The 26,477-nt window shown below is 39.8% G+C and overlaps 4 protein-coding genes across 10 annotated transcripts in view; 2 read left to right on the forward strand and 2 right to left on the reverse strand.

The window, feature by feature from the left end:
* Positions 1–6,564: 6,564 nt before the first annotated feature.
* Positions 6,565–11,897, reverse strand: LOC131724919 (piggyBac transposable element-derived protein 4-like). Its single transcript, XM_059017978.1, has 3 exons — positions 11,699–11,897; positions 10,524–10,721; positions 6,565–8,754 (listed from the first exon to the last, which is right to left on the reverse strand). The coding sequence occupies exons 2-3, from the start codon at positions 10,681–10,683 to the stop codon at positions 7,001–7,003; spliced, it is 1,914 nt and encodes a 637-aa protein (XP_058873961.1). The 5' UTR covers positions 10,684–10,721; positions 11,699–11,897; the 3' UTR covers positions 6,565–7,000.
* A 208-nt stretch (positions 11,898–12,105) lies between these two features.
* Positions 12,106–26,477, forward strand: part of LOC131724942 (zinc finger protein 397-like) — a 98,103-nt gene continuing 83,731 nt past the window's right edge. The window contains exons 1-3 of one of the 3 annotated variants that reach the window (XR_009320359.1): positions 12,106–12,874; positions 13,501–13,821; positions 15,234–16,280. Coding sequence is in view for 1 of the 3 variants with exons in the window: in XM_059018072.1 (XP_058874055.1) it covers positions 12,547–12,874; positions 13,501–13,821; positions 15,234–15,850 (1,266 nt within the window). In the remaining 2 variants the exon portion in view is untranslated. Of the gene's footprint in view, positions 12,875–13,500; positions 13,822–15,233; positions 16,867–26,477 lie in introns of those variants that run through there. The other 2 variants (XR_009320358.1, XM_059018072.1) reach the window with 2 other exon arrangements.
* LOC117971055 (zinc finger protein 420-like) lies at positions 16,972–24,230 on the reverse strand. Its single transcript, XM_059018100.1, has 3 exons — positions 23,764–24,230; positions 21,054–21,374; positions 16,972–20,520 (listed from the first exon to the last, which is right to left on the reverse strand). Exons 1-3 carry the CDS (start codon positions 24,089–24,091, stop codon positions 20,012–20,014), a joined length of 1,158 nt encoding a protein of 385 aa, XP_058874083.1. The 5' UTR covers positions 24,092–24,230; the 3' UTR covers positions 16,972–20,011.
* Positions 24,215–26,477, forward strand: part of LOC117407671 (zinc finger protein 436-like) — a 155,598-nt gene continuing 153,335 nt past the window's right edge. The window contains exon 1 of one of the 5 annotated variants that reach the window (XM_059017923.1): positions 24,215–24,322. Coding sequence is in view for 2 of the 5 variants with exons in the window: in XM_059017921.1 (XP_058873904.1) it covers positions 24,762–24,871 (110 nt within the window). In the remaining 3 variants the exon portion in view is untranslated. Of the gene's footprint in view, positions 24,323–24,650; positions 24,872–26,477 lie in introns of those variants that run through there. The other 4 variants (XM_059017921.1, XM_059017925.1, XM_059017922.1 and 1 more) reach the window with 4 other exon arrangements.

A 26,477-nucleotide genomic window follows, 5' to 3' on the forward strand; every position in this document is an offset into this window, starting at 1 on the left:
AGGCAGTGGCTGAGGTGGGATTTGAACCGGGGACCTCCTGGTTACAAGCCCTTTTCTTTAACTACTGGACCACAAAGCCTTCTATAATGTCACTTGTGCTGAGTTAGAAAATAAACATACTGCTCCATATTACCAGATTTATATAACACCATTAATTATCCCCCATATTGTTTATTGTTTATTAAAATGGTATGATATTACACTTCTAAAATTGTGTGCATGTGTTATTTGTGTATTTATTATATTTGTATATTGTTTGTATATTCATATCTATTATATTTTTTGTATTATAGCATATTCTACGGATCATCAGATTTATATAGCACCATTTTAAAATTTAAACACAGAACTAATTATTCCCCATATTGTTTATTTTTGCCCAGTCTTCACTGGAAAATTGCTCCAGTTCTGATGTTTGGGGATTGCAATGGATGGACTGCAATCTTCAAGTCTCGCCATACATTTTTGATTGGATTCAAGTCAGAATTTTGACTTGGCCACTCAAGAACATTAATTCTCTTCTTGTTCAACCACTCCAGTGTGGCTTTGGCTTTGTGCTTCAGGTCATTGTCCTGCTGAAATGTGAATTTCCTCCCCAGTCTTGGCTGGCTCAAACAGGTTTTCCTCAAGGATTCGCCTGTACTTTGCACCATCCATTCTCCCCTCTATCCTGACAAGCTTCCCAGTCCCTGCTGAAGAGAAGCATCCCCATGACATGATGCTGCCATCACCATGCTTGACAGTTGGGATGATGTTGACTGGGTGATGTTCAGCGTTGGGCTTGCGCCAGACGTAACACTTGGAATTTAGACCGAAAAGTTCAATTTTTGTCTTTGCCCACAAAACCTTTTTTCCTGATGTCTGCAGGATCATCTACATGCATTTTCGCAAACTCAACACAGGCTGAAACAATTTCACTCATTCTGTGACTTCAAACAAATCATTTGCAGCTGAGCTGATTTAGGGCTGCAGTAGCAAAGGGGTTGAATACTTATGGAACTGAGATTAATCAGTTTTTCTCTGTAAATCTTATTTATATTATTTATTTTTAATGTATTAGTTTATTTAGCAGACGCCTTTATCCAAGGCGACTTACAGAGACTAGGGTGTGTGAACTATGCATCAGCTGCAGAGTCACTTACAATTACGTCTCACCCGAAAGACGGAGCACAAGGAGGTTAAGTGACTTGCTCAGGGTCACACAATGAGTCAGTGGCTGAGGTGGGATTTGAACCGGGGACCTCCTGGTTATAAGCCCTTATAGATGCATTTTTTTAACTTTATCAATGTGGAGTAGTTTGTGTAGATTCTACATGTAAAGTCTAATTTGAAAGCGTTGTGGAGTACGCTCAGGTGCCAACAAAATGTGAAAACTTTGCAAGGGGGTGAATACTTCAGGAAACCACTGTGTGTATGTATGTATGTATGTGTGTATATATATATATATATATATATATATATATATATATATATATATATATATATATATTTATATTACACAGTATATATAGCGCCATTTTATTTATTAGCTATAAAACCACTGACACACACAAAATGAGTGACCTTCCACCCATTTTCTTTAATATATTTGTGGATGAATCTCCAGAGAACTGGTACATCACCAACTTTCCCAGTGAAGACAGTAATCCAGAGCAGGTTTATGAGCACAATAACCCATGACAGCGTTGCAGTAACCGTATCCTACCTCACTTCTGAATACTTGAAGGCACTCCGCTTAGGGCCTGAAAAGTCAGTTAATTCCTTACAAATCAATTACATGAACTTCAATGGTGCAGCTTGATTCCACAAAGGTCAGGAAAAGCCATACCACTCATAACTCAGCTGCAACCAGGTTAGGCCTTTAGCATCGATATTGAGATGCGATGGGCAGGGTAGCATTCACTGATAAGGGGAGCAGTGGTAAGAACATGTGTTTTAAACCTTAGAATCAACAGCACCTTTAACAAAGAAGTTCCACTAAACAATAATAAGGGGAGCAGTGAAAATCAGTTTTCAATCACATTGTCACTGCTGCCCTCATCATCTGCTGCTGAACGCTGTCAATATGTTTTATTAAAGATGGTTTTAAAATATGTTTTGCTTGGCCTCATTGACAATCATTATATAAAAGGAGGCTGACATTAACAGGAGTGTTATTAAGCAGGTTTGACAGTATTCTCTAACTATGCAGTCATCAGAGTTCACTCAGTTATGGGGAAATCTGGCAGAAGTGAATGTGTAAGAATGCTGTAAAATAACCTTTGTCTCTTTCTTTGTTTCGCTTGTGATGTAGATGAAGGAGAACACGACTCCACTCCACCACCCCACTGCAAAAACTCTGCTAGTGACAAACTGCAGTGCAAGACACACAGAGAGACGACACCTCAAGATGAACATTTTAAAGAATTGATTGGTAAAATCCCTTCTGTACAATTGCTGTTTTTTCTGGAGAGTGCAGAAACTGCACAGTCTGTGTGTGTGAATGATTCTGAAACCCAGGGCAACTTGAAGACCCTGCCTTGTTCTACTGAAGATGGGAAGAGTTCCTGGCAATTAGGCTCTCCTAAAACTCACAAGGGGAATCGCACAGGAAGGACTCCATTTCCTTGTGCTGATTGTGGGAAAACTTTCAGTAATTTAGCACACCTTAAAAGACACCAGCACAGTCACACAGGAGAGAGACCACACCACTGTAATGAATGTGAGAAGAGGTTTTTTCAATTAGAACATCTTAAAATTCACCAGTTAATTCATGCAGGAGAGAAACCATACCACTGTAATGAATGTAGGAGGAGTTTCAATCGAACAGAGAGCCTTAAAAGACACCAGCGCTGTCACACAGGAGAGAAACCACACCACTGTAATGAATGTGGAAGGCGTTTCACTCGAACAGAGAGCCTTAAAAGACACCAGCGCAGTCACACAGGAGTGAAACCACACCACTGTAACGAATGTGGAAGGAGTTTCACTCGAACAGGGAGTCTTAAAATACACCAGCTAATTCACACAGGAGACAAACCACACCACTGTAATGATTGTGGGAAGTGCTTCACTCAGATCAGAAGTCTTAAAAAACACCAACGAACACACATAAAAAAAGAAACCACACCACTAATGCATGTGGGAGAAGTTTCACTCAAACGGACCTTATAATACATCCACACATTCACACAGCAGTGAAACCCTGAATGTTAGGAAAGGTTTCGTCTGGTGGGACACCTTAAAAAGAGACAAAAGGATAACAGTCTGGTCGGAGACATCAGCTTCAAACAAAACAGACACTTTGAACAGATTCCAAAGAGGGAGACACTATTTCACCCCCTCGCTGGTAAGAGAGAGACGTGACAGGATGTTTATCTCGTGGAAGATGTTGCTTTCTGATATCTCACTGACTGAGACTGCAAACATGAATTAAGCAATCTATTGATGGGGACACGTGGATCCTTGAAGGACTTCATTGCATTTGTGTCAATCTAGGGGCAGGTCACAGAACTAAAAGAATACGCCCGCTATTTCTTAAAAAAAAAACAATAATATAATGTTTATATACTTTGGCTAAGCCACATGGCCTCCTATCTGTTGGTAATGAAAGCTGTGCATCGTCCACAGGAGGGTGAATCTTGAAGTTACATACAGGTCACTGAAAGTTCGCCATTTCCTGTCTGCATTACCACAGTAACTAATGCCTGTACTTGGAAAATGCCAGGAAACTCTGCTCGTCGACTACTAAACACTTTATTGAAACCAGAAGGGAAAGACTGTTGCAGCGCTACAAAGGCAGGACTGTGACTTGGCTTCTTCACGTCTAAACCCCTGGAGCAAGGTGTAAACGCTGGGCTTCTCTTTGCATCCCTCCAGGCTGGACCGTGGAGCAACGACCATCGCAGGATTGGTATTCTTCTTACTTCTTCATAAGAGTGCTTTATTTCTCCAAAAGAGACTTTTGCACATCCCTCCAAGTCATAACTATATGATGTATTGAATTCGCAGTGCATAGCTTAGAATTATAATGTTGTTTAAATGCTTGTAGTGATATTTGTTGTCTATATACAGTATGTGTAGGTGATGCTTGATGTAGGTGTTTCTGAAGTATTGCTCATAACTAGTAGTTTTTCTTCAAAGCATTTGGCTTCTGAATAAACTTTATTTTCTCAAGTAGTCTATTCTTTTTCTTTGTTTGTTAATCAGCACTATCAAGCATTTAGTGGAACCCAAGACAATGTTAAACTGAGCCATTCTAATATTAGAATATATCACATGTTTGAAGTAAAAATATACATTCACACCCGAGTAAGAACCTCTGATCCTGCTGAAATAAGAAACTGTATTTTAACTTGGAATATGTGCGTCTGTGGTGGACCAATTAAACCAAAGACATGCAATATGGGCAGCAGTGTGGAGTAGTGGTTAGGGCTCTGGACTCTTGACCGGAGGGTCGTGGGTTCAATCCCAGGTGGGGGACACTGCTGCTGTACCCTTGAGCAAGGTACTTTACCTAGATTGCTCCAATAAAAACCCAACTGTATAAATGGGTAATTGTATGTAAAAATAATGTGATATCTTGTAACAATTGTAAGTCGCCCTGAATAAGGGCATCTGCTAATAAATAAATAATAATAATAACATAATTAATACATTTCCATCACATTAACTTATTAAAACCAAGTGAACATGTGTGAATGCAGCATTTTAAAATGTAGGTAGTGTTAATGGTTCGGGAATGGGTACAGCTTGCCTCCTTTTATTGTGCATTGTGGTTCAAACCGACACTTCCCTATTGTCCATTTCACAACCACCAAATGCTCCTCTCAGATCCATCGTATAGATCCCAGTTTGGATTTGTGGAACAAAGCGTTTGCCTTTGTTCACGGAAATCCCTTTCTATTGTCCCGAATTGTTCCACATGCAGTGATTTTCCTGTCTTTGAAAGGGTCACTAAAAAGGGTTGGGCTGGTGTAAACGTTATCACAAAATAACCTGTATCCCTCACCCAAACTGTTGACTAGAAGAGACATGACCACATCATAACTAAGTCCCTTTCCTGTTGCCTGTGAATTTTTGCCTCTGTAAATAGAAAAATTCCATGTGTACCAACTGGCTGAATGAGCAAGAACAAAAAAAATTGTACTCCCTCTTTATTGTCTTGTTTTTTATGTACAGCTTCATGCCAATTCTTGCATTACTTGTAACCATCCTTTCATCGATTGCAATACTTTGGTAGTAGAAGGCTGTGTGGTCCAGTGGTTAAAGAAAAGGGCTTGTAACCAGGAGGTCCCTGGTTCAAATCCCACCTCAGCCACTGACTCTGTGTGTGACCCTGAGCAAGTCACTTAACCTCCTTGTGCTCCGTCTTTCGGGTGAGACGCAGTTGTAAGTGACTCTGCAGCTGATGCATAGTTCACACACCCTAGTCTCTGTAAGTCACCTTGGATAAAGGTGTCTGCTAAATAAACAAATAATAATATTTGAAAATGTTTTTCAGTCATTCTGTTGCTCTACAGCTGAGTTTTAGTAATTGTTCAATACAATTCTCTTCAGCTGTCTGTAAGCTGATTTGACTTCTCTGTGTCTCTCACATGTGACCAGTGCTGTATTCCGTTTCTTTTACTTCCTAATTCCAAACGATTTCATGAGGTTTAGCTGCTGGAGCAAGTTCATAGACAAAGCATCACGTGTACTTTTCCGATCAGTAAGTGACATTCCAGTCACATATTAGTAAACTCAACTAAAAAATGTGTTAAGACTCAGTTATGGACAACAAAGCTCAGAACTAAATGACTGCAAGCACCATACAAGTTATGATGTTAAAACGTCATTTGAAGCCATTTACACTTTCATTAAAAATAAGTTATGCTAATTAGAAGAATTACGTTTAAAATTCATGAGAATAACAACTAGTACCTGATTAACTCTGCTGTCCCTTATGAAAATGAAGTCCAGTTGTATACTTGTCAAGCTTTTGGTTTTATTCGAGTTCTGATTAAGGTTTTATTATGTAGTTTATCTTAAAAACAAGATTCCATAAATAGCAGTACTATTCTTTTTGGCAAACATAGTTGTAGTTTAAAAAATAAAATAAAAACAGAGCTGGCATAATGTGTGTGTTTGCTTATGTTGAAATGTGTTCATGTGACAAGTGATGCTCACATCACAATTAAACTGCCTCAGTGAATAGTGAGCACAGTTCTTTCAAGAAACATGTCAGAAAACGGATGATGATGATTATTATTATTATTATTATTATTATTATTTATTTCTTAGCAGACGCCCTTATCCAGAGCGACTTACAATTGTTACAAGATATCACATTATTTTTACATACAATTCCCCATTTATACAGTTGGGTTTTTACTGGAGCAATCTAGGTAAAGTACCTTGCTCAAGGGTACAGCAGCAGTGTCCCTCCACCTGGGATTGAACCCACGACCCTCCGGTCAAGAGTCCAGAGCCCTAACCTCTACTCCACACCGCTGCCCCTTTATAAAAAAATTAATCTGCATGAATACTTATTAAAATAGACATTTCTGCAAGCAACGCCATCAACAGACCAGAACCGCAACACACTTCCATCCACAGACATTTATTTACCAGGTAGTTTATTTTACAAAAAAAAAAAGAAAATAAATGTAACCACAATCTTGTTATGTATCATGAAACCAAACAAACAGCATAAACCGAAAATCACACGGCATGGCAGAAACACCAACAGCAATTTTACACTCAAAGTAATAAATACACATAACTTGCTGTGAGTTATCGAGACACATCAGGATTAGCACAGGGAAGCTTATTCTCATTTCATATGCAACAAAGTCCTTTTTAATGATTTGTAAATCCAGTTCTACGGTTTGGTTAAAATCAATCCGTTTTTAGGTGCGATACTTCTAGTTCTTGGATTTGGTAAAAAAAAAAAAATGGCCATGTTTATGATTGATAAATTAAAAACGTGTAATAAAAATAAAAGTCAGAAAAAATGTTCTTCTGTAAAGACGGTGAAAGTTCACTTTTTTGAGTGCTTGTGAAAGCATTCTCGACACACGCCGATGTTACAGGCAGCACATGTGTATGTGGTTCTTGTTCGCTTCACTTTGCGATTGCTGCAAACTGTACAATCTTTCTCTGGCTGACGTTTCTTGCCAGAAGACGTTTTGGTTATTTTCATCTTTTCTAGCTTGCATCCAGAATGCAGCGAGGGTGGGATCGGCGTGACTTTCTCATTGTCACACACGTTTTTGCAGAAGTCATCAATAACTGAGGCTAAAAATGTCCTTCTGCTGAGCGGGGGCAGGTGTACAGCGCTCTCCACCTGCTGGCGTTGTTGAACCGTGTCTTGATACAGGATGTAACTATTCAGCACCAACCTGTTGATCACACTGAAAAAGATTTTAAAGTACCACTTGTACGATCTCCTTTCATTCTCATGAGAGTAAATCTTCTGTTCTGCCAAATCCACACCTCCCGTTTTCCGACTGTACATTTCAACACACTCGGGTACGGTAACATCTTTACCTGCACGTCTCACTTTTACCTCAGTTGCTATGTTCCTGGTGCTAAGCAGGAGAAGTGGCTTCTTGTGGCTTGTCTTTTGTCTGACAGCAGTATACAGCAATCTCCCAGACCTGTAAACCACCTGTTCACCAACTCTGCATTTCGGAGCCGAAGGCAAGAATTTTCTGTTGCAACGCAGTGTTCCGACCAGCTGGGTGTTGTGCTGATAAGTAAGAGTTGAAGCAAGAGGTACAGAGGTGTAGAAGTTGTCAGTAATCAAAGTATGTCCCTTATCCAACAGACCATCCATGAGAGACATAACAACATCATAGGTCTCTCTCTCTGTGTCGTTTGAAGCTCCTGTATGCAATTTAAATTTGTACACATACCCGTTTGCACTGTCAGCAAGCACCCACAGCTTTAGTCCAAATTTGTTTGGAAGGTACTGCTTAAGAGACGTTCGGTTTTTAAATCCTAACAGGTTTTCATCGATTGAAACAAATTCATTTAGAACATAGTACTTTGTAAGAAGAGACTCCACCTGATCAAGTACTGGTCGCACTTTGAATAGACTGTCGTAACCGGGTCTGCCTTTCTTCTCTTGCTTTCTGTTGTCATTCAAGTGCAGGTTTGCAAGACAAAACAGAAACTTGTCGCGGGACATTATTCGCGCGAATCCTGGCGTTGCTCGCAGTGCATCTTTCGTATTCCAGTATTCTTTCATGTCGGGCTTCCACACTAACCCCATATTCAGCCACAACCCTAAAACAGCACGCAATCTATTTCTTGTCAGACCGCCAGATTGCGTCCACCATGAAAATAGCCTCTCGTACGTTTTGGATTTAGCGTTTTTTTTTCTGTACTTTTCGTTCATTTCTAATGCATATTTGTTGGACTCGCTGCAGATGTATTCTTGCAGCTCTGATGAAAACAACAGCTCAAAGAACTCAGCTGGTCGGGTTGCGCTGCGGGGTATGAATCTCGGACCACTAACCTCTGTGTAATTCTTTATATTCAATGTCATTTTCTGTTCCGGCAATTCTGTTAGTCGGGTCCAATTCGGGACTCTGAAGCGAGTTAAAGGCACGTCTTCGTCTGTACTTTCACCTCCTCCCTCCCTGCTGCTCTTTTCTTCATCTTCGTCCTCATCCTCTTCTTCATTTAAATCGATATCGCTGTCATCCCCATCCAGATTCCTGTATAGGCTCGCCCAATTATACGTTTTATCGGCCTCAGAAGCCGTAAAACCTATAAATGATTCTCCGCCTTCGTCAACAGAAATAAAAAATATTTCAATTTGAATGTTAAAATATGTATTCCTCATATTAAGTAAATAAGATTTTGTAATAAAATGCAGTTATAGTAATAAAAGTATCTATTCTAAGATTCAGATTTAAATTAGGACTCTGGCAGAGTATGCAGAACCTACACCAGACACTCACGAGAGAGCGCTAGGGCACTGCCACAGGACACAAGACTCAGCACAGCCAGGACAGCACAGGACACAAGACTCAGCACAGCCAGGACAGCACAGGACACAAGACTCAGCACAGCCAGGACAGCACAGGACACAAGACTCAGCACAGTCAGGACAGCACAGGACACAAGACTCAGCACAGCCAGGACAGCACAGGACACAAGACTCAACACAGCCAGGACAGCACAGGACACAAGACTCAGCACAGTCAGGACAGCACAGGACACAAGACTCAGCACAGCCAGGACAGCACAGGACACAAGACTCAGCACAGCCAGGACAGCACAGGACACAAGACTCAGCACAGCCAGGACAGCACAGGACACAAGACTCAGCACAGCCAGGACAGCACAGGACACAAGACTCAGCACAGCCAGGACAGCACAGGACACAAGACTCAGCACAGTCAGGACAGCACAGGACACAAGACTCAGCACAGTCAGGACTGCACAGGACACAAGACCTCAGCACAGTCAGGACAGCACAGGACACAAGACCTCAGCACAGTCAGGACAGCACAGGACACAAGACTCAGCACAGCCAGGACAGCACAGGACACAAGACTCAGCACAGCCAGGACAGCACAGGACACAAGACTCAGCACAGCCAGGACAGCACAGGACAGGACACAAGACTCACTGACCTGTGCTGTCCTCGGGACAGCGCTCTGCATGCCTTGGGTCACAGAACACAGCAAACCCTACTGTAAACACTGCCCATTATATCATTGTGAAGAAGAAATATGCAGATCTGCCTGTGACTGTTTATATGGATACTGCAAAGCCATACATATTTGCGAGCCTTTATTATTAGTTTTTTGCTTATGAAAAAAAAACACACACATTTCTAGCATGTATAGCACATTCCGCTAACAATACATACTTCGTATATTGCAACAGGTCGCCAACATTTCAGAGCAAAATAGGCTTTATGGGTGTGATTCACCAAATATTTTGGTCGCAAATATTTATGGTTTTATAGTAATGCAGTAGAAGACTGCTTTGACATGTTCACAGCAACTTGAAATGTATAATCCAAACTAAATGCATAATATCAGATGCTGTATTGAGCTGACGTACGCTGTCCTAGCATTGATATCTAACTTTGAAAGTTTGTTCTGGTACAAAATGATTTCAAACTATTATTTAGTGTTATATAACTTTGTCTCTCATAATTCAATCGGTGAGTTGTTTTTTTTAGTACAGCTACTCAAACACATTTAACATAAAACTCTGTAGAAACATTTACTATTTATAACTTACCTAAAATAATCAATCTGAACATATTTTATTTTATCATGCAACAAGACGTCATTTAAAATGAAAAAAATAAGCAAGAGAGTACATTTGGTCATGTAGGCCTGAATATTAAACACTAGGTTAGCCTGAATGGGCATGTAAACAAACTGGAATGGCAACTGCGTTCTAATAAAGTAAAATGCACAGAAGGTTTAACTAGAGGAATGTAGATCCTCTGCAAAATGAAGAAGCCAAAACAGAAATAAATGACCCCTTAATGTACTGTACTCCCCTATTCCCAGCATTCCAGTTTCACTCACCTCTCTCAGTGATGCTAGAAGGTGGCGTTTCCTCCTGCAGGATCCGCTCATTGGCCTGGTCACACCCCAGCTCAGTCACTTCCTCCTTGATCTCAACAGTCCCGTCTGCAGAAACAACCCATCGAATAGGAAGCTCTGGGCTGATGTGAGCTGCTTCCATCTCAGAAACTTCCTTTGAGTGAGGCTGATCCGTTCTCACTGAAGAAAAGGAGACAAGACTTTTAGTTTGTCATTTCAGATTGCATATAAAGTGCTTTTATTTGAATTTCCACAGAAATCACACTTTTGTAAACTATATTATGTATTAATCCAATATTATTTAAAATCACACATCAAAATTTACTTGAAATGTTCTTGATATCGGCTGCACTTTTGTAATATGAATTCTGGCTCTTTGGAGAGTTTTGCTCAGAGCGCTCTGTGCTGATCAAACTTTACAGTTGTCAACTCATCGTATCATTATATACTAATCAGTGAGGCACAATCTTTCTGCATTTTTTAGAAGTATAAATGCTCTGGTAAGAACAAATTATAATCACAATACTCCTACTTTGATGGTTTTTGTTTTATTTCCCTTTAAAAGCTACCATTTCAGAAAATATCGATATCTAAAGCATTTTGAGTAGAATTGTATTAATTATTATTATTTATTTCTTAGCAGACGCCCTTATCCAGGGCGACATACAATAGTTACAAGATATCACATTATTTTTACATACAATTACCCATTTATACAGTTGTGTTTTTACTGGAGCAATCTAGGTAAAGTACCTTGCTCAAGGGTACAACAGCAGTGTCCCCCACCTGGGATTGAACCCACGACCCTCCGGTCAAGAGTCCAGAGCCTTAACCACTACTCCACACTGCTGCCCTTGTCGTATTTATAGATATGTTCTCAGAAAAAATGTGTTATATGAGACTTTTTGAAAAAAATATATATTCCGAAAAATATCGCAATTCTTATGTATATAAACACACTGACTGCGAATCTCCACATCAAACTTCACACTGGTCTCAAAGTGCTCCTTTGTAGATTTAAAAGTCAAACTTCATTTTTGTGGAGTTCAGTTTTCAAATTCCGTTTTGAAATGGGTATGCAGTGGACTACACTGTAGTATGTCTAAAAAAAAAAGCAATATAAAAATTAATTTAAATTACGATAATGTTTTGTTTACCTCTCTTCAGTCGGCTAAATTGTTGTTTTTCTTTCTTTAATCGATCTCAAGACTTCCGTTTCACATCTAAACCGTCACTTTAAATAAAAACATTCACATAAACAAAAAAGAAAACAAAGTCCAATCTGTTAATAAATTATAAACTTCGACACGCGTAACACAAACCAGAGAAACAAAACTGGCGCCATTTCGGATCCAAAACAGGACGTTGCGTAATAAAAACACAACAGCGCAAGAGCCAATCATAGCGTAATCTGTGGTGTCCAGTTTCAACAGGGCGGCCAGCCAATCAGTTTCGCAAACTGGGTTGAGAGATTTTTCTGCAGCCAATAACACGTCACGGTTCCAACCAGGACACGCCCACTGCCAGTGACGTTCCATTTCATTACAGGAAATAGAAGCGTGCTTTGTATGTGCTGGGAGGAAGAGATGGCTGCAGCGTGTGTTGATTTTACAGAATTTTATTACCTGCTGTTTAAAAGTATTTAGGTTGGGTAAAACCGTTTCCTAATGACATATAAGACATTTGTTCTTTTATTGCATGCACTGAGTTCTGAAACAAAGAGTCAGTTTTCTGTTTTATTTAAAAACTCAGACAGAGCGGAGCGGGTCAGCTGTGCACACAGAAATGTTGAATTTGTTTGTTTACTGAGAAAACAAACGTAGTTTACGTTATAGCTGCACATGATGCAAACAGCGTTACTCCTTCTAAAGTAAGACGGTTCTGGTGTTTGTTTTCTTTCTTAATCGCACCAGAAGTGTGGCATTTATATGAATGTGAATTCTCCAGGGGGAAATACATACATTAAAAGCAAAGAGGATTCCTGCTACACTAACAGTCAGTGAAGATGGACGTCAGTGTCTCCGTGTCGTTCTTTCAAGACGAGCTCGCCTCTACCATCGAGCACGCAGTGAAAGCGGCTGTAGACACCGTCTTGTGCCAAATCACAAAAGTTGTCGGCGGCAAATTCACTGAATTCCAAATGGAAATGGCTGGAAAGGAGAAAGAGAATGAAAGTCTGAAGCTGAGATTGGAAATATCAGAGAGCGAGTTGAAAGCAGTGCGGGAATGCATGAACGCTGCAGATGCAGACATTAAACAACCTCTCAGAAACATGAACCCCGACTGCAATGAACAAGACTTTCAGAGGATCGAGAACCAGGGATTATTTCAAGGTAAGATTGATTGATTATTTTATGTTTTGTTTATGTTATCGCTTGTTCATTCCAACGCCTTAAATACGTTTTCAGTAAATTCTATTGGGACAGGGAGAAAGCTCTTAATGTAAATGTTATGTGTGTGGGGATGCAGACACGCCAACTGCTACGATTTGGCCATAGCAGATACTATTTTGGAGGTTCAGCTGGGGAAAAAAAAAAAAAAAAATGTTAACGAGATTCCCGACTCTTGCAGTTATCCTTTTCTGCATACAAAAATGTAATTCGGGGTGACCAGCGCTCCAGAAAGGGATCACATGTACAACATGTTGTAGTATTATTATTATTATTATTTGTTTATTTAGCAGATGCCTTTATCCAAGGCGACTTACAGAGACAAGGGTGTGTGAACTATGCATCAGCTACAGAGTCACTTACAACTACGTCTCACCTGAAAGACGGAGCACATGGAGGTTAAGTGACTTGCTCAGGGTCACACAATGAGTCAGTGGCTGAGGTGGGATTTGAACTGGGGACCTCCTGGTTACAAGCCCTTTTCTTTAACCACTGGACCACACAGCCAGACTTCTGACAAGGGGCTAGTAAGTAAGAGTATTAATTTTGTGCAATTTTGTTTCACACAGATCCCAAAGAGAGCCATACTGTCCCTGAATCTGAAGCACAGGAGGGGCCAAGGATGGAAGCAGTTTACAAACAAGAGGAGCCCTTTGACCAGGAGTGGTGTGCAAGTCTAAAGCAGGTTACAGAGCTGACATGTGTTAAAGATGAAGAGGTCCCTCGACTGGAATGTGTTCCTATTAAAGAGGAATTCATAGAACAGGAATGTGTCCCCATCGCAGAGGAAGTTCCTACTGAAAATAATGTCTGTACACTTGAGGAGAACAACCAGCTGGGATCCAACCTGTGTGATGATTGTCCACCTGAATGTGAACTGGGATTTGGAGGTAATTATACAAAACAAGCAACATTGAGATGACTATTAATCTTGCAAAAATGAGTTACTAAGCTGTAGAAGTGTGCTGAAGATTGACATGTTTGGTCATTCAAGCTAAATTTATCCCAACCACTATGTCAATGCCCTGCAAGTTGCAACATAACTGTCCTTGCTACTGTGACATGTGCTAGATGTGCATCCACTATTATCCCTGTTTTGAATGCTGTTAGATCTTTGCATGTCCCTGTTTCTGGTAGACTGTTTGCAGTTGTGCTGCTCCCACAGCTTTATAGTGGTGCTGGGATCACATGTCTCATCAATGGGTGATGCCAAATCCAGTCGGGTTGCTAAGTGTCACCAGAAGAAACATTTCAATGTTTAAATTACAAAAATATAGCCCTATACTGTGTGTATTCATATTTTGAAATAGTTTTTTTTTATTTTTTATTATTAAGCAATACAATTCAAATATTAAAACTCTATGCATTTCTAGAAAAAAAAATGTGGCATTAAAACTGCAATAATAACAATGTAAAATGATAACATTGTAAAATTATTGAAGAAAGACTGAAAAAGTATAACTGGATGAACAAAGAGAGTTCCATTATTTTTTTATTGTTTACAACAAACAAACAGAAATATCCACACAGAGCTGACGCATAAAAACATTGTTTATACAACAAAACAACAAAAACGCCTGCTTATTAGATTTACTACAGCAAACAAATATACCAAGGCTCCAAGAAGTCAGTATAAAACACAATGATGAAAAAAGGCAACGCTTGCCTGTAGCAGCGTTATTTACAACCAACATAACATTTACTTTTTGGTAAATTCAGCCACAATCAAATCAGATTTTCAGATACTCAATACCCAATACTAACGGCCTTGCTATTTTTTTTGGTGTTGTTTTTAGCATACAATTCAATTACAAAACAATGCATCATACAGTTTTCTTATAACGCTGGTATACCAGTTATATTTCACTTTTTTAAACTCTTGTATCTGATCTAAATCCATGTCTGAGGCAGACGAGAATGATTCGGGATCGCTTTCTTCAGATGAATTTCTGAAACCATCTCAGCAATAGTCTCCACACCAAAAAATATGTTCGTCTCTTGGGCGCATCCATCTTTGTTTTGGTAAACCTCAAACGTAGGTAGCTTCAAATGTGAACATACATCATTTCCACTTCCAGGTCATAAGCGAATCCCTTCTGTTGATGCGATAATGATTATTGCAGCACCTGAAAAAACACAAGGGGCGTTCTGGGGTTTAGAGGGTTAATCGGGTTTGATTGTATTCTCATCAGAGTTCACTCTAGGAGTTGGTCGTGGTTATGAGGGGAAGCCCTGCAGAAGAGTGAATGTGTAAGAATGCTTTACAATAACCTTTGTCTCTCTTCTCTTTTTTTTTCTCTAGCTGCTAAAGGATATCTCACAGGAGGGATTCTGTTTCCCTGCGCTGATTGTGGGAAGAGATTCAGTTGTTTATCCCAGCTGGAAATCCACCAGCGTGTTCACACAGGAGAGAAACCGTATCACTGTAATGACTGTGGGAAGAGATTCACACAGTTAGGACATCTTCAAGCACATCAGCGCATTCACACAGGAGAGAAACCTTATCACTGTGGTGAATGTGGGAGGAGTTTCAGTCGCTCACCGCAGCTTAAAAGCCACCAGCGCAGTCACACAGGAGAAAAACTTTATCACTGCACTGTGTGCGGGAAGAGATTCACACGAGTAGGAAATCTTCAATCACACCAGCGCATTCACACAGGAGAGAAGCCTTATCACTGCACTGAGTGTGGGAGGAGTTTCACGTATTTAAGTTCTTTGAAAATCCACCAGCGGACTCACAAAAAAGAGAAATCTTATCAATGTAGCGAATGTCTGAAGAGTTTCAGTCATTTATCAAACCTTAAGAGACACCATAAAATTCACACAAGAGTTCAGTCAGTTTTTGGGCCTCCAGGGAGACAAGAGAATTCACAGAATTTCAGTCACTTGAGGACACCTCAACACCAGGACTACATTTGAGTAAAATACAGAAATATTTACTGAACAAAAGAATAAACTTGTTTGATAAATAGTGTTACTCCTAATCATTTCAGATCAAAAACGTACACTCCCCACTAGTTACTAAGTCTCCAGCTCTTTCAAGTCAATGCTAAGCTTTGGTCAATTCTGAGCTTCACACCTCAAACAAGTTTTTCTGAAGATGTGTTGCTTGTTCCCATCATGCATTTGCAGTAACATGCTGCAAGAGAAACGCTAAATAACCAGATTAATAAATATGAGCTGAATTGAGTCTAGTAGTGTTTTTGAAATATCTTTTTAGATTTAAATAAATGTTGATTGCTTGCCCTCAAAGGAAAAGTAATACTGTTTGAGGGCGCCGTGGCTGATGCTAACACTGCGGAAGCCTGTGATGCATGAAGTCCGACCATGAGAGAGCTTCTGAAGATAGGTTAGGATGATGTGTTTCATTGCCTTGCTGTCTGAACTGATATAAGTTCCATACAAATAGAAACAATCCCAATGGTGTATATACAGTTATGGGTAATGGAGATTCTCCAGGTGTAAATGCCAGTCCATGTTGGAGCCTGAACTGGTTTACATTGTTTTAAAATAAAATGTTCATATTTAAATGATTGTGTGACAGAGAAAGAAGGAATTTGAGCTGTAACCCCCCCCCCCTTCTGTTTGGACATTCCTCATTCACCCGCACCACTCACATCCTGACAGATTGTCAGTTTTTTGTTATTTTTTAATAAAGCACTAGACAGTTTCTCTGCAATTTATTCATCACTTGTACTGCTTTTTGCAAAAAAACTTTCAATATAAAGGTTTCAATATAGGGCAGCAGTGTGGAGTAGTGGTTAGGGGCTCTGGACTCTTGACCGGAGGGTCGTGGGTTCAATCCCAGGTGGGGGGACACTGCTGCTGTACCCTTGAGCAAGGTACTTTACCTAGATTGCTCCAGTAAAAACCCAACTGTATAAATGGGGAATTGTATGTAAAAATAATGTGATATCTTGTAACAATTGTAAGTCGCCCTGGATAAGGGCGTTTGTTAAGAAACAAATAAGTAACACTTTTTTGTTTTAATATGTTTATAAGGGTAATTACCTTTGCTTTGTTTATTTTAATAAAAGTAGTGTTCTGCATTTCCGGTTTACAGCAAATTTTACTGAAAAATTACATTTTCTTTTTTAACTGTATCTCGGTTTTTACTGATTCATACCCAATTTTGTCTACTATTCAATATTTTCCCAGTCATATTTTCTAGGAAATACACAATATTTAGATTAAAATTTTATTTTGACTCGAACATTGTAATAATGAGCCTTGCATTACATCCTAGTGTACAGCAGGTACGTTTAGACATAAAAAGATCTAATGACGTTCAAACATCGCACATTGGTTCTGTGTTCACAAACACATTAACACCTGATTCTGTTGGCCAATAAAAGTCTAAGTTATTGTGCTGGGCGTAGTAACTAGCTGGATCAAAAACTATATATATATATATATATATATATATACACACACACACACACACACACAGTGGTTTGCAGAAGTATTCACCCCCTACCAATAATGTCACATTTTGTTGAATTACAAATAATGTATGCACAGTTTTTCAAACTAACTTTTTTTATTCAAAGCTGTCGTGGTTAAAGTGAACACTGTTATATGAGGAGGAGGTTAAATGTCAGCAAGACTTGCAAAGAAGATGTACAAAATGAAATTTGCTGGTTGCAGTATTCAGCCCCTTAAGTCAGTACTTGGTAGAAGCACCTTTTGCAGCAATTACTGCTATGAGTCTTTTTGGATCGGTCTCTACTAGCTTTGCGCAGTAGGATGGTGACATGTTTGCCCATTCTTCACGGGAAAATTGCTCCAGTTCTGATAAGTTTGTTGGGGATCGTCGATCGTTTTTTTTACCTGAAAGGTGTTCACACACAGACTGCCCCTTCTAACACCCCAAGCACTGACACACTCACTGTGCAGCAGGCCAGTGCAGAAATTATCATCCTGAGCATCTCAAATGAGAAGTATCTGAATGAGAGGCGCCTCTTCCCTGGAAGAAGAGTAAAGAAGATCTGGTGCCCAACAACACAGACCTGCTGTCAGGGCGAAGACTGAGCGACGCCCAGCACATCCTGATCCACACCGGGACTAACGACCTAAGCGCACACGCAGGGGCGACGTGGCCAAACCCTGAGGCAGGTGGCAGCTACAGCCACCGAAGAGTTCCCCTCAACCAAGGTTACCATCTCCACCCTACTGCCCAGAGCAGGACGTGCCACAGCCAGTCATCCATAACATCAACGCTGAGGTGTCCCGAGGCTGCACCCTGCTGGCAACCGTGCACCTGGCACACCACCGTGACATCCACCATCTCTCTCTCTGTGTGTATATGTATGTATGTATGTATGACCTTGACTTTGTAAATAGTGTAAATAATGAAACATGAAATCATGGAGAAACAGGAACTGCTTCACTCTGGGAATCACCACTAGCCACGTTTACCTGGTTCTGACCATCAGCGCGTCACGGAGTTCCAATGTGGCTATAAACGCATTGAAGGAAAAAAGCACTTTACAAATATAACCCCCCCCCCCCCAATAAAGATATGGCTAAAAATCTGTGACTGTTATCCAACAAATCCTTCTTTATGTCAGCCAAATATGGGGCCCAATTTCAAAATATAATTACAAAACATGGGATAACAACCATGTGTGTCGGGAACTGAACTTGGTCTCTTCCCCTTACTCCATCCCACAAAGCATCCCAGAGACCCCAGCTCTGCTCAGACAGACCCCCTGAGACAACGAGCAAAGAAACACTAGCCTGGCAACACTGCCGATGACAAAATTACAGCAATAACATTTAAACAAATTGATCTCAATAATAAAATGACATACATTGAGCATTAGGATAATGAAACAAAATTAATTAACAAATTGGAATGCTCTCGAGCCCTGAACAGGGGCTTTAACCTGGCACAATATCAGGGTAAAAGATCCCAAACAAAGACAAACCCTAACGAAGTACAGAGTCAGTGACCACAGCCTGGCCGTCGAAACAGGCCGCCATGAAAGGAGCTGGCTGGACAGACTGAACAGTGTGCTGTCACTGTGAGCTGGGAGAAGTCGAAACAAAGGCGCACCTCCTGCTGTCCTGCTCCATATACTGCCAAATAAGGGACACACACCTCCTGAAATTCTTGAGTCAGTTGACCCAGTTTCCACACCTGCCTGACTGAGAAACTGCAGATCCTGCTGGGAGAGGAGGCTCTGACTGCAGAGTGAGCAGCCCAGGACGTGCGTGCCTGTCCCAGCCTGAGGGACAGTGTGGAGACACTCAATAGAAATGACCTGTTTATTGTTAAATTAGACAGGGGGCTGTTATATTGCTTACATTCTGTTAAGGAGGAGGGAGGGGGGTGATAGTGTGTGTTATTAACATTGTATTTCTATTTTATGTATGTATTATTATTTATTTATTTATTTATTTCTTAGCAGACGCCCTTATCCAGGGCGACTTACAATTGTTACAAGATATCACATTATTTTTTACACATTATCTTTACATACAATTCTCCATTTATACAGTTGGGTTTTTACTGGAGCAATCTAGGTAAAGTACCTTCCTCAAGGGTACAGCAGCAGTGTCCCCCACCTGGGATTGAACCCACGACCCTCTGGTCAAGAGTCCAGAGCCCTAACCACTACTCCACACTGCTGCCCCAACATGTAATGTGTGTTGAAATGCTTTGGTAACACTGGATCACTCCTGTCATGCTAATAAAGCCAGTTTGAATTTGAGAGAGAGAGAGAGAGAGAGCGAGAGAGAGAGAGAGAGAGAGAGAGAGAGAGAGAGAGAGAGAGAGCGAGAGAGCAAGAGAGAGATTGATTGATTGTCTGGGGTATCTGAAAGGGCACATATGGTCATTTTGGTGGAAAACAAACTGACAAAATTCCTGTAGCGCTGAGGGTCACAAGGGCCTCAGCAGAGAAGGGGTTAATCTCTTCAGTGACAGAGTTTTTGTCTTGTTAGTGTTTTCTGATTATTAAGATGTCCCACCAGATTAAATCTTTCACAGCATTCAGCATTTAGGGTTTCACTGCTGTGTGAATTCGTTGGTGTATTTTAAGGCTGTCTGTTCGAGTGAAACTTCTCCTACATTCATTACAATGGTGTGGTTTCTCTCCTGTGAATTCGTTGGTGTCTTTTAAGAGATCCTAATTCAGTGAAGCGCTTCTCACAGTCATTACAATGGTACGGTTTCTCTCCTGTGTGAATTCTTTGGTGTCTTTTAAGAGTTCCTAATTCAGTAAAGCGCTTCCCACAGTCATCACAGTGGTATGGCTTCTCTCCTGTGTGAATTCGTTGGTGTGCTTTTAAATGTTGTAACTGAGTGAAACTCTTCACACAGTAATTACAGTGGTGTGGCTTCTCTCCTGTGTGAATTCGGAGGTGATTTTTAAGATATTCCGATCGAGTGAACCTCTTCTCACATTCATTACAGCTGTAGGGTTTCTCTCCTGTGTGAACACGTTGGTGGATTTTAAGGTTTGTAACATTACTGAATCTCTTCCCACACTTAAAGCAGTGATAAGGTTTCTCTCCTGTGTGAACACGCTGGTGGATTTTAAGATGTGATAAAGGAGTCCCTCCTGTGATATTTCCTTTAGCAGCTAAAGAAAAAAGAGAGACCAAGGTTATTGTACAGCATTCTTACACATTCACTCTTCTGCAGGGCTTCCCCTCATAACCATGACCAACTCCTAGAGTGAACTCTGATGAGAATACAGTCAAACCTGCTTAATATCACTCCTGTTAATACCAGCCTCCTTTTATTATCATCATCACATTGAAATTTGCCATGCAGAATATAATGGGTGTCAATAAGGACAAGTGCTTGAGAATATCACTTTGATTATTAACAATATCACCTAGAGGGATACAAGTATAAGATCAGGTTTACATGCAAGTGCTGTATTGAAATGTTTCTTCTGGTGACACTTAGCAACCTGACTGGATTTGACATCACCCATTGATGCCACAGTAGCAAGGACAGGTATGTTGCAAGCCATTGACATAGTGGTTATGCAGCCTCACTAGCTTAAATGGAGGTGGAATGACCAAGAATATGAATCTTTAGCACACTTCTAGTTTAGTAACCAGTTTCTGTGAGATCAATAGGCAGCTCAATGTTTCTTATAATTACCTCTAAATCCCAGTCCACATTCAGATGGACAATCATCACACAGGCTGGATCCCAGCTTGTTGTTCTCCTCAAGTGTCCAGACATTATTTTCAGTAGGAACTTCCTCTGCGATGGGGACGCATTCCTGTTCTATGAATTCCTCTTTAATAGGAACACATTCCAGTCGAGGGACCTCTTCATCTTTAACACATGTCAGCTCTGTAACCTGCTTTAGACTTGCACACCACTCCTGGTCAAAGGGCTCCTCTAGTGTGTAAACTGATTCTATCCTTGGCCCCTCCTGTGCTTCAGATTTAGGTACAGCATGGCTCTCTTTGGGATCTGTGTGAAAGAAAATTGTACACAGTTATAACTTACTAACTTGCCAGGTTCCTCTGCAAAGCCAATTGTATTTTGAATAACACTATTAATATAAAAGGCTGATATATTGTATTGGTTTCATAAACACATGCAAAATACCCCAGCAGCGCAAACTAACACATTTTTTACCCGTGTAATAATTGATCCGTTCACCCACTGACAAAATCCGCAGACCACTTCTTAAATTTATTAAAAACAACGCGGCTCTATCCTCAAGCTCCTCATCTGGCAATATTGAGCGTGCCTTTTCCCAAAACCGTGCTGCTGTGGTCTGGTCTGCCCCATTTTCGTTTTCATAAATTTATTCTTACAAAAAGCAAAACGTTTTTAACCAAACGAACTCTAAATCCACGTCTAGAGCCCATTAACTTGATTCGGAAATTCTGGAAAACTAAGATGACAGTGGGACAGCTCCATTGATCATCTGTACCGTGTGCTGCCAGCGACTGCAGTAAAAAAGGAGAGGCTACAGGAATGCAAAAATATATAGATATTAAAGCTCCAGAGGGTTGTTTTGTGTGTTCATTTCTTGTACAGTTATTACGTTAAATTTGTGTGCAATGTTTTTTATTTTTATTTGAAAGCTTGTACCTGAGTTTGGATTTTAAAAACAACTAATAATTTTAGCAATATATGTTTTTTTTGCCAGTTATTTTTAGTTTTCTAAAACAATGTTTTTTTTTGTGTTTTTTTTTGTTTAAACACAGTATAAATTTAGATCAATATACATTAAACCAGACAACAAACACGCAACCCCCTACTTTTTCTACAGCATTTAAGTGTGACCCTGAGCAAGACACTTAACCTCCTTGTGCTCCGTCTTTCGGGTGAGACGTAGTTGTAAGTGACTCTGCAGCTGATGCATAGTTCACACACCCTAGTCTCTGTAAGTTGTCTTGGATATAGGCGTCTGATAAATAAACAAATAATAATAATAATAATAATAATAATAATAATAATAATAATAATAATAATAATAATAATAATAATAATAATAATAATGTCTATTTCAAAAGTCTAGGAGGCTGTGTGGTCCAGTGGTTAAAGAAAAGGGCTTGTAACCAGGAGGTCCCCGGTTCAAATCCCACCTCAGCCACTGACTCACTGTGTGACCCTGAGCAAGTCACTTAACCTTCCTTGTGCTCCGTCTTCCGGGTGAGACGTAGTTGTAAGTGACTCTGCAGCTGATGCATAGTTCACACACTCTAGTCTCTGTAAGTCGCCTTGGATAAAGGAGTCTGCTAAATAATACATTTTGTACACAATGAAACCAAAATTACTGTTACTGTTAAACAACTAGGCCCGCCGTGCAGCCACCTCGGAGCTACAGGCTATAGGGAGCATCCTGCACTCCAGGACCTCCTGGTTACACCATGAGTGAAGAACAAAAGGATTAAACAGATGAATAAAGAAAAACTAATAATTAAGGACTACTGTAGCTCTTAAACATCTCATTACAAAAATGCAAAAAAACGAAGTTCTCAAAGTTTTGAGCCATGCTTAAGATACAGTATTTGAAAGTATATATTAATGCTGTTGCAAACAGTATTGTTTATAGTGATATAATATAAAAGTATAAAGTATAACATAAATCTGGCATTTGACTTTTTAAAATGAGTGGAATCTCATGGAATTAAATGATATTTCCTTTCATTCCAGTTCTGTATCCTGAAGATTTTTTCCAATTCAAATTCCAAATTCTTGAATTGAAATTTACCAACAAATTCCAATTCCATTCGGAATTGACCCAAACCCTGATTTGTGGTACTTTGTGGTAATTATAGGGGTACTTTGTGGTAATCTGTGGTACTTTTAGGTAATCTGCAGTGCTTTGTGGTAATTTGCAGTACTTTGTGGTAATTATAGGGGTACTTTGTGGTAATCTGTGGTACTTTGTGGTCATTAGTAGGACCAGGCAAATAAGATGATCCCTGGAGCCATCAACACCAGACAGAAGGATAACTACATCATCACATGGAAGGAAACGCAGATGGATGGAGACGCAGAGGGATCACATTAGTTTACTGTAAAGCTAAATCTTAGCTGGTGCTTATTAAAATCAGCATGAAGTTTTAACAACTACTCTCATGTAATGGAAATCGTTTATTTTTGCATTTCTGAGTCGTCCTGCGGGATTTACAAACACGGACACAGTCTTATAGTCTGGAGAATTAATTACACTGGTATACATTAGGACAGTACGTAATAACACCACTCATAATGAGCGCTTTAAAAGAGTCTTAAGATCAATTCTAACCGAGACCTCACCAATCAAATGGGCTACAAAGTTATTGAGAGTGTTGGAATGACCAAGCAATACCATCAAAAAAATAAAATAAAACAATTTTACCTTGAAATAATCCCTGGTTCTCGTTCCTCTGAAAGTCTTGTTCATTGCAGTCGGGGTTCATGTTTCTGAGAGGTTGTTTAATGTCTGCATCTGCAGCGTTCATGCATTCCCGCACTGCTTTCAACTCGCTCTCTGATATTTCCAATCTCAACTTCAGACTTTCATTCTCTTTCTCCTTTCCAGCCATTTCCATTTGGAAATCAGTGAATATGCCGCCGACAACTTTTGTGATTTCGCACAAGACGGTGTCTACAGCCGCTTTCACTGCGTGCTCGATGGTAGAGGCGAGCTCGTCTTGAAAGAACGACACGGAGACGTTGACGTCCATCTTCACTGACTGTTAGCTTGAGACTCGAGTAGCAGAATCCTCTGCGTTTAATTTAGTTTTTACTTGAGAATTAACATGCATATAAAACCAGCACTTCAATTTTGATAAAGAAAGACATCAAATAACAGACTCGTTTTACTTAACAATACTGACACATCCCTGGTGAAGCGGTGGCGCTCCAATCTGAGTTCTTGAATACAAAAGTGACTCTTTGTTTCAGACTCAATGCAGGTAATGCACGAACAAAAAATACATTCAAATCATGATGAAACATTTGAATTCAACCTAAATACTCTAAACAACAGTTAATACAATGATACAGAACCTGCAGCTCTCTCTCCTCAGCACAAACAAAGAAAACTTTATTTTTTTTTTATTTTCTGTGCACAGCTGCGACCATCGCGTGTATTATTCTTGGCTGCAGAAACACTAAACCTAGCTTGAGCAATGATTGTCTTGGAGGCGGCTATGAAACTGGGTATCAGAGTCCGCCATGTTGGCTCTAATTGCGTTGTATTTTACTATGCAATGTCACGCTGCGGATCCAAAATGGCGCCAGTTTCGTCTCTCTGGTTTGTACTGCGCATGTTCGATGAGCTTTTGTGTCCGAGAATGTGGGTCAGTGTTTGATTTGTTTATGGATGGGACGGTTTTTTTTATTTTTATTTGAATGTTTTTAGTTAAAGTGACGGTTTTAAATGTGAAACGGAAGCCTCCATATCGACTAAAGAAAGAAACAACGACAACTTACGCCGACTGCAGAGAGATACAGCGACAGAGGTAAACAAAACACATAAGAAAGTTTCCAAACGAGAGGAGGCCATTCAGCCCATATTGCTCGTTTGGTTGTTATTATTATTATTATTATTATTTATTTATTAGCAGACGCCCTTATCCAGGGCGACTTACAATTGTTACAAGATATCACATTATTTTTTACATTCAATTACATTATTTTTTACACATTATTTTTTACATACAATTCCCCATTTATACAGTTGGGTTTTTACTGGAGCAATCTAGGTAAAGTATCTTGCTCAAGGGTACAGCAGCAGTGCCCCCCACCTGGGATTGAACCCACGACCCTCCGGTCAAGAGTCCAGAGCCCTAACCACTACTCCACACTGCTGCCCCTGCTTGTTAGTAGCTTATTGATCCCAGAATCTCATCAAGCAGCTTCTTGAAGGATCCCAGGGTGTCAGCTTCAACAACATTACTGGGGAGTTGAATTAAAAACGTATCCTAATTTAATTCACGTTGATTTTTCAGTCATACTGCAAGTACAGCACGCTACATATCAATTTCAAATCGTTTTTGTGTTTGTGCCTCGTTCAGTAACGTGTCTTGTGTACATTTTCTGCCTAATTGTTACATGTTTTCGCAGGGTTTTGCTCTGTAAAGGTGCAGTTTACACGCTTGCTGTGTATGGGGTGCCATGTGTGTTTTAAAAAAAGCGTTAATATTTTAACAGGCATTCCCCCCCCCCCCCCAGATTTAACTTAAATGTTGTAGTTTTTTCCCCTAGATTTATAAATGCTGTGAAAAGAAATACACCTTTTTTTTAAATGTGTATATTGAGATATAATTTGGAGGTCTAAAAATATTTAGCAAGTTTTCAACATTTTTATATATGTATACGTTTTAACTCCAAACGTTGGGCAGCTGGCTCTTTGAGCTAATATATATATATATATATATATATATATATATATATATATATATATATATATATATAACATTTGAGAATCAAGATTTGGCTGTTCGCAAATAATTCTGGATTTTGTGAACTTAAATATTTAACAAAATCTTAAATCTTTTAACAAGGTTTAATATTTACCCAGCTAACAATTTAACTTCGTCACAACATTCCTTTTACGTTTTGACAACGTTGTAAAATTACGTTGCGACAACGTAAATTTGTGGACTCCCAGATACGTCACTACAGCGTTGTACCCGACGCTGTGCCAACGTGGATAGAATGTTCTGACAACATAACCACAACATTGTGAATTACGAATTACCTCTTAAATGAAAGAAATTGAATTAACTAGCACACCTTTAACGAATTAGTGTGGACAGTACAATAGTATTGCTGTTGTTATACAGTTATTTGCTGTACATAGTAAGCACCAATATTAATTTTAGCAATGGATAGTTAATTTATGCATTAATTCCTTTCAGTTTCTAGGTATTTTTAAAATCCTGTCCTGTCTGTGTCCAGGGAATTATGGGACCCAATACAATCTCATTCACAACATCCATCCATCCATTATCAATCCGCTTCTCCTAGTGAGGGTCGCGGCTCATTCACAACATATAAACCTTAATAATGTGACAACATGACCACAACGCTTCTGTAATATATTGCTATAATAATTCTCGCACC

This window comes from Acipenser ruthenus, chromosome 58 (assembly GCF_902713425.1).
Source record: "Acipenser ruthenus chromosome 58, fAciRut3.2 maternal haplotype, whole genome shotgun sequence".
Taxonomy (NCBI): domain Eukaryota; kingdom Metazoa; phylum Chordata; class Actinopteri; order Acipenseriformes; family Acipenseridae; genus Acipenser; species Acipenser ruthenus.

Bases quoted from the DNA above. Each gene is read 5' to 3' on its own strand.
- LOC117971055 (XM_059018100.1), bottom strand. From the start codon at position 24,091: ATGGACGTCAACGTCTCCGTGTCGTTCTTTCAAGACGAGCTCGCCTCT. The intron at 21,375-23,763 runs GTAAAATTGTTT...TCTTTCACACAG, and splicing joins GAACCAGGGATTATTTCAAG to ATCCCAAAGAGAGCCATGCT. The intron at 20,521-21,053 runs GTAATTATAAGA...TTTTTTCTTTAG, and splicing joins ATGTGGACTGGGATTTAGAG to CTGCTAAAGGAAATATCACA.
- LOC131724919 (XM_059017978.1), bottom strand. From the start codon at position 10,683: ATGGAAGCAGCTCACATCAGCCCAGAGCTTCCTATTCGATGGGTTGTT. The intron at 8,755-10,523 runs GTGAGTGAAACT...CTGTTGACGAAG, and splicing joins TTCTAGCATCACTGAGAGAG to GCGGAGAATCATTTATAGGT.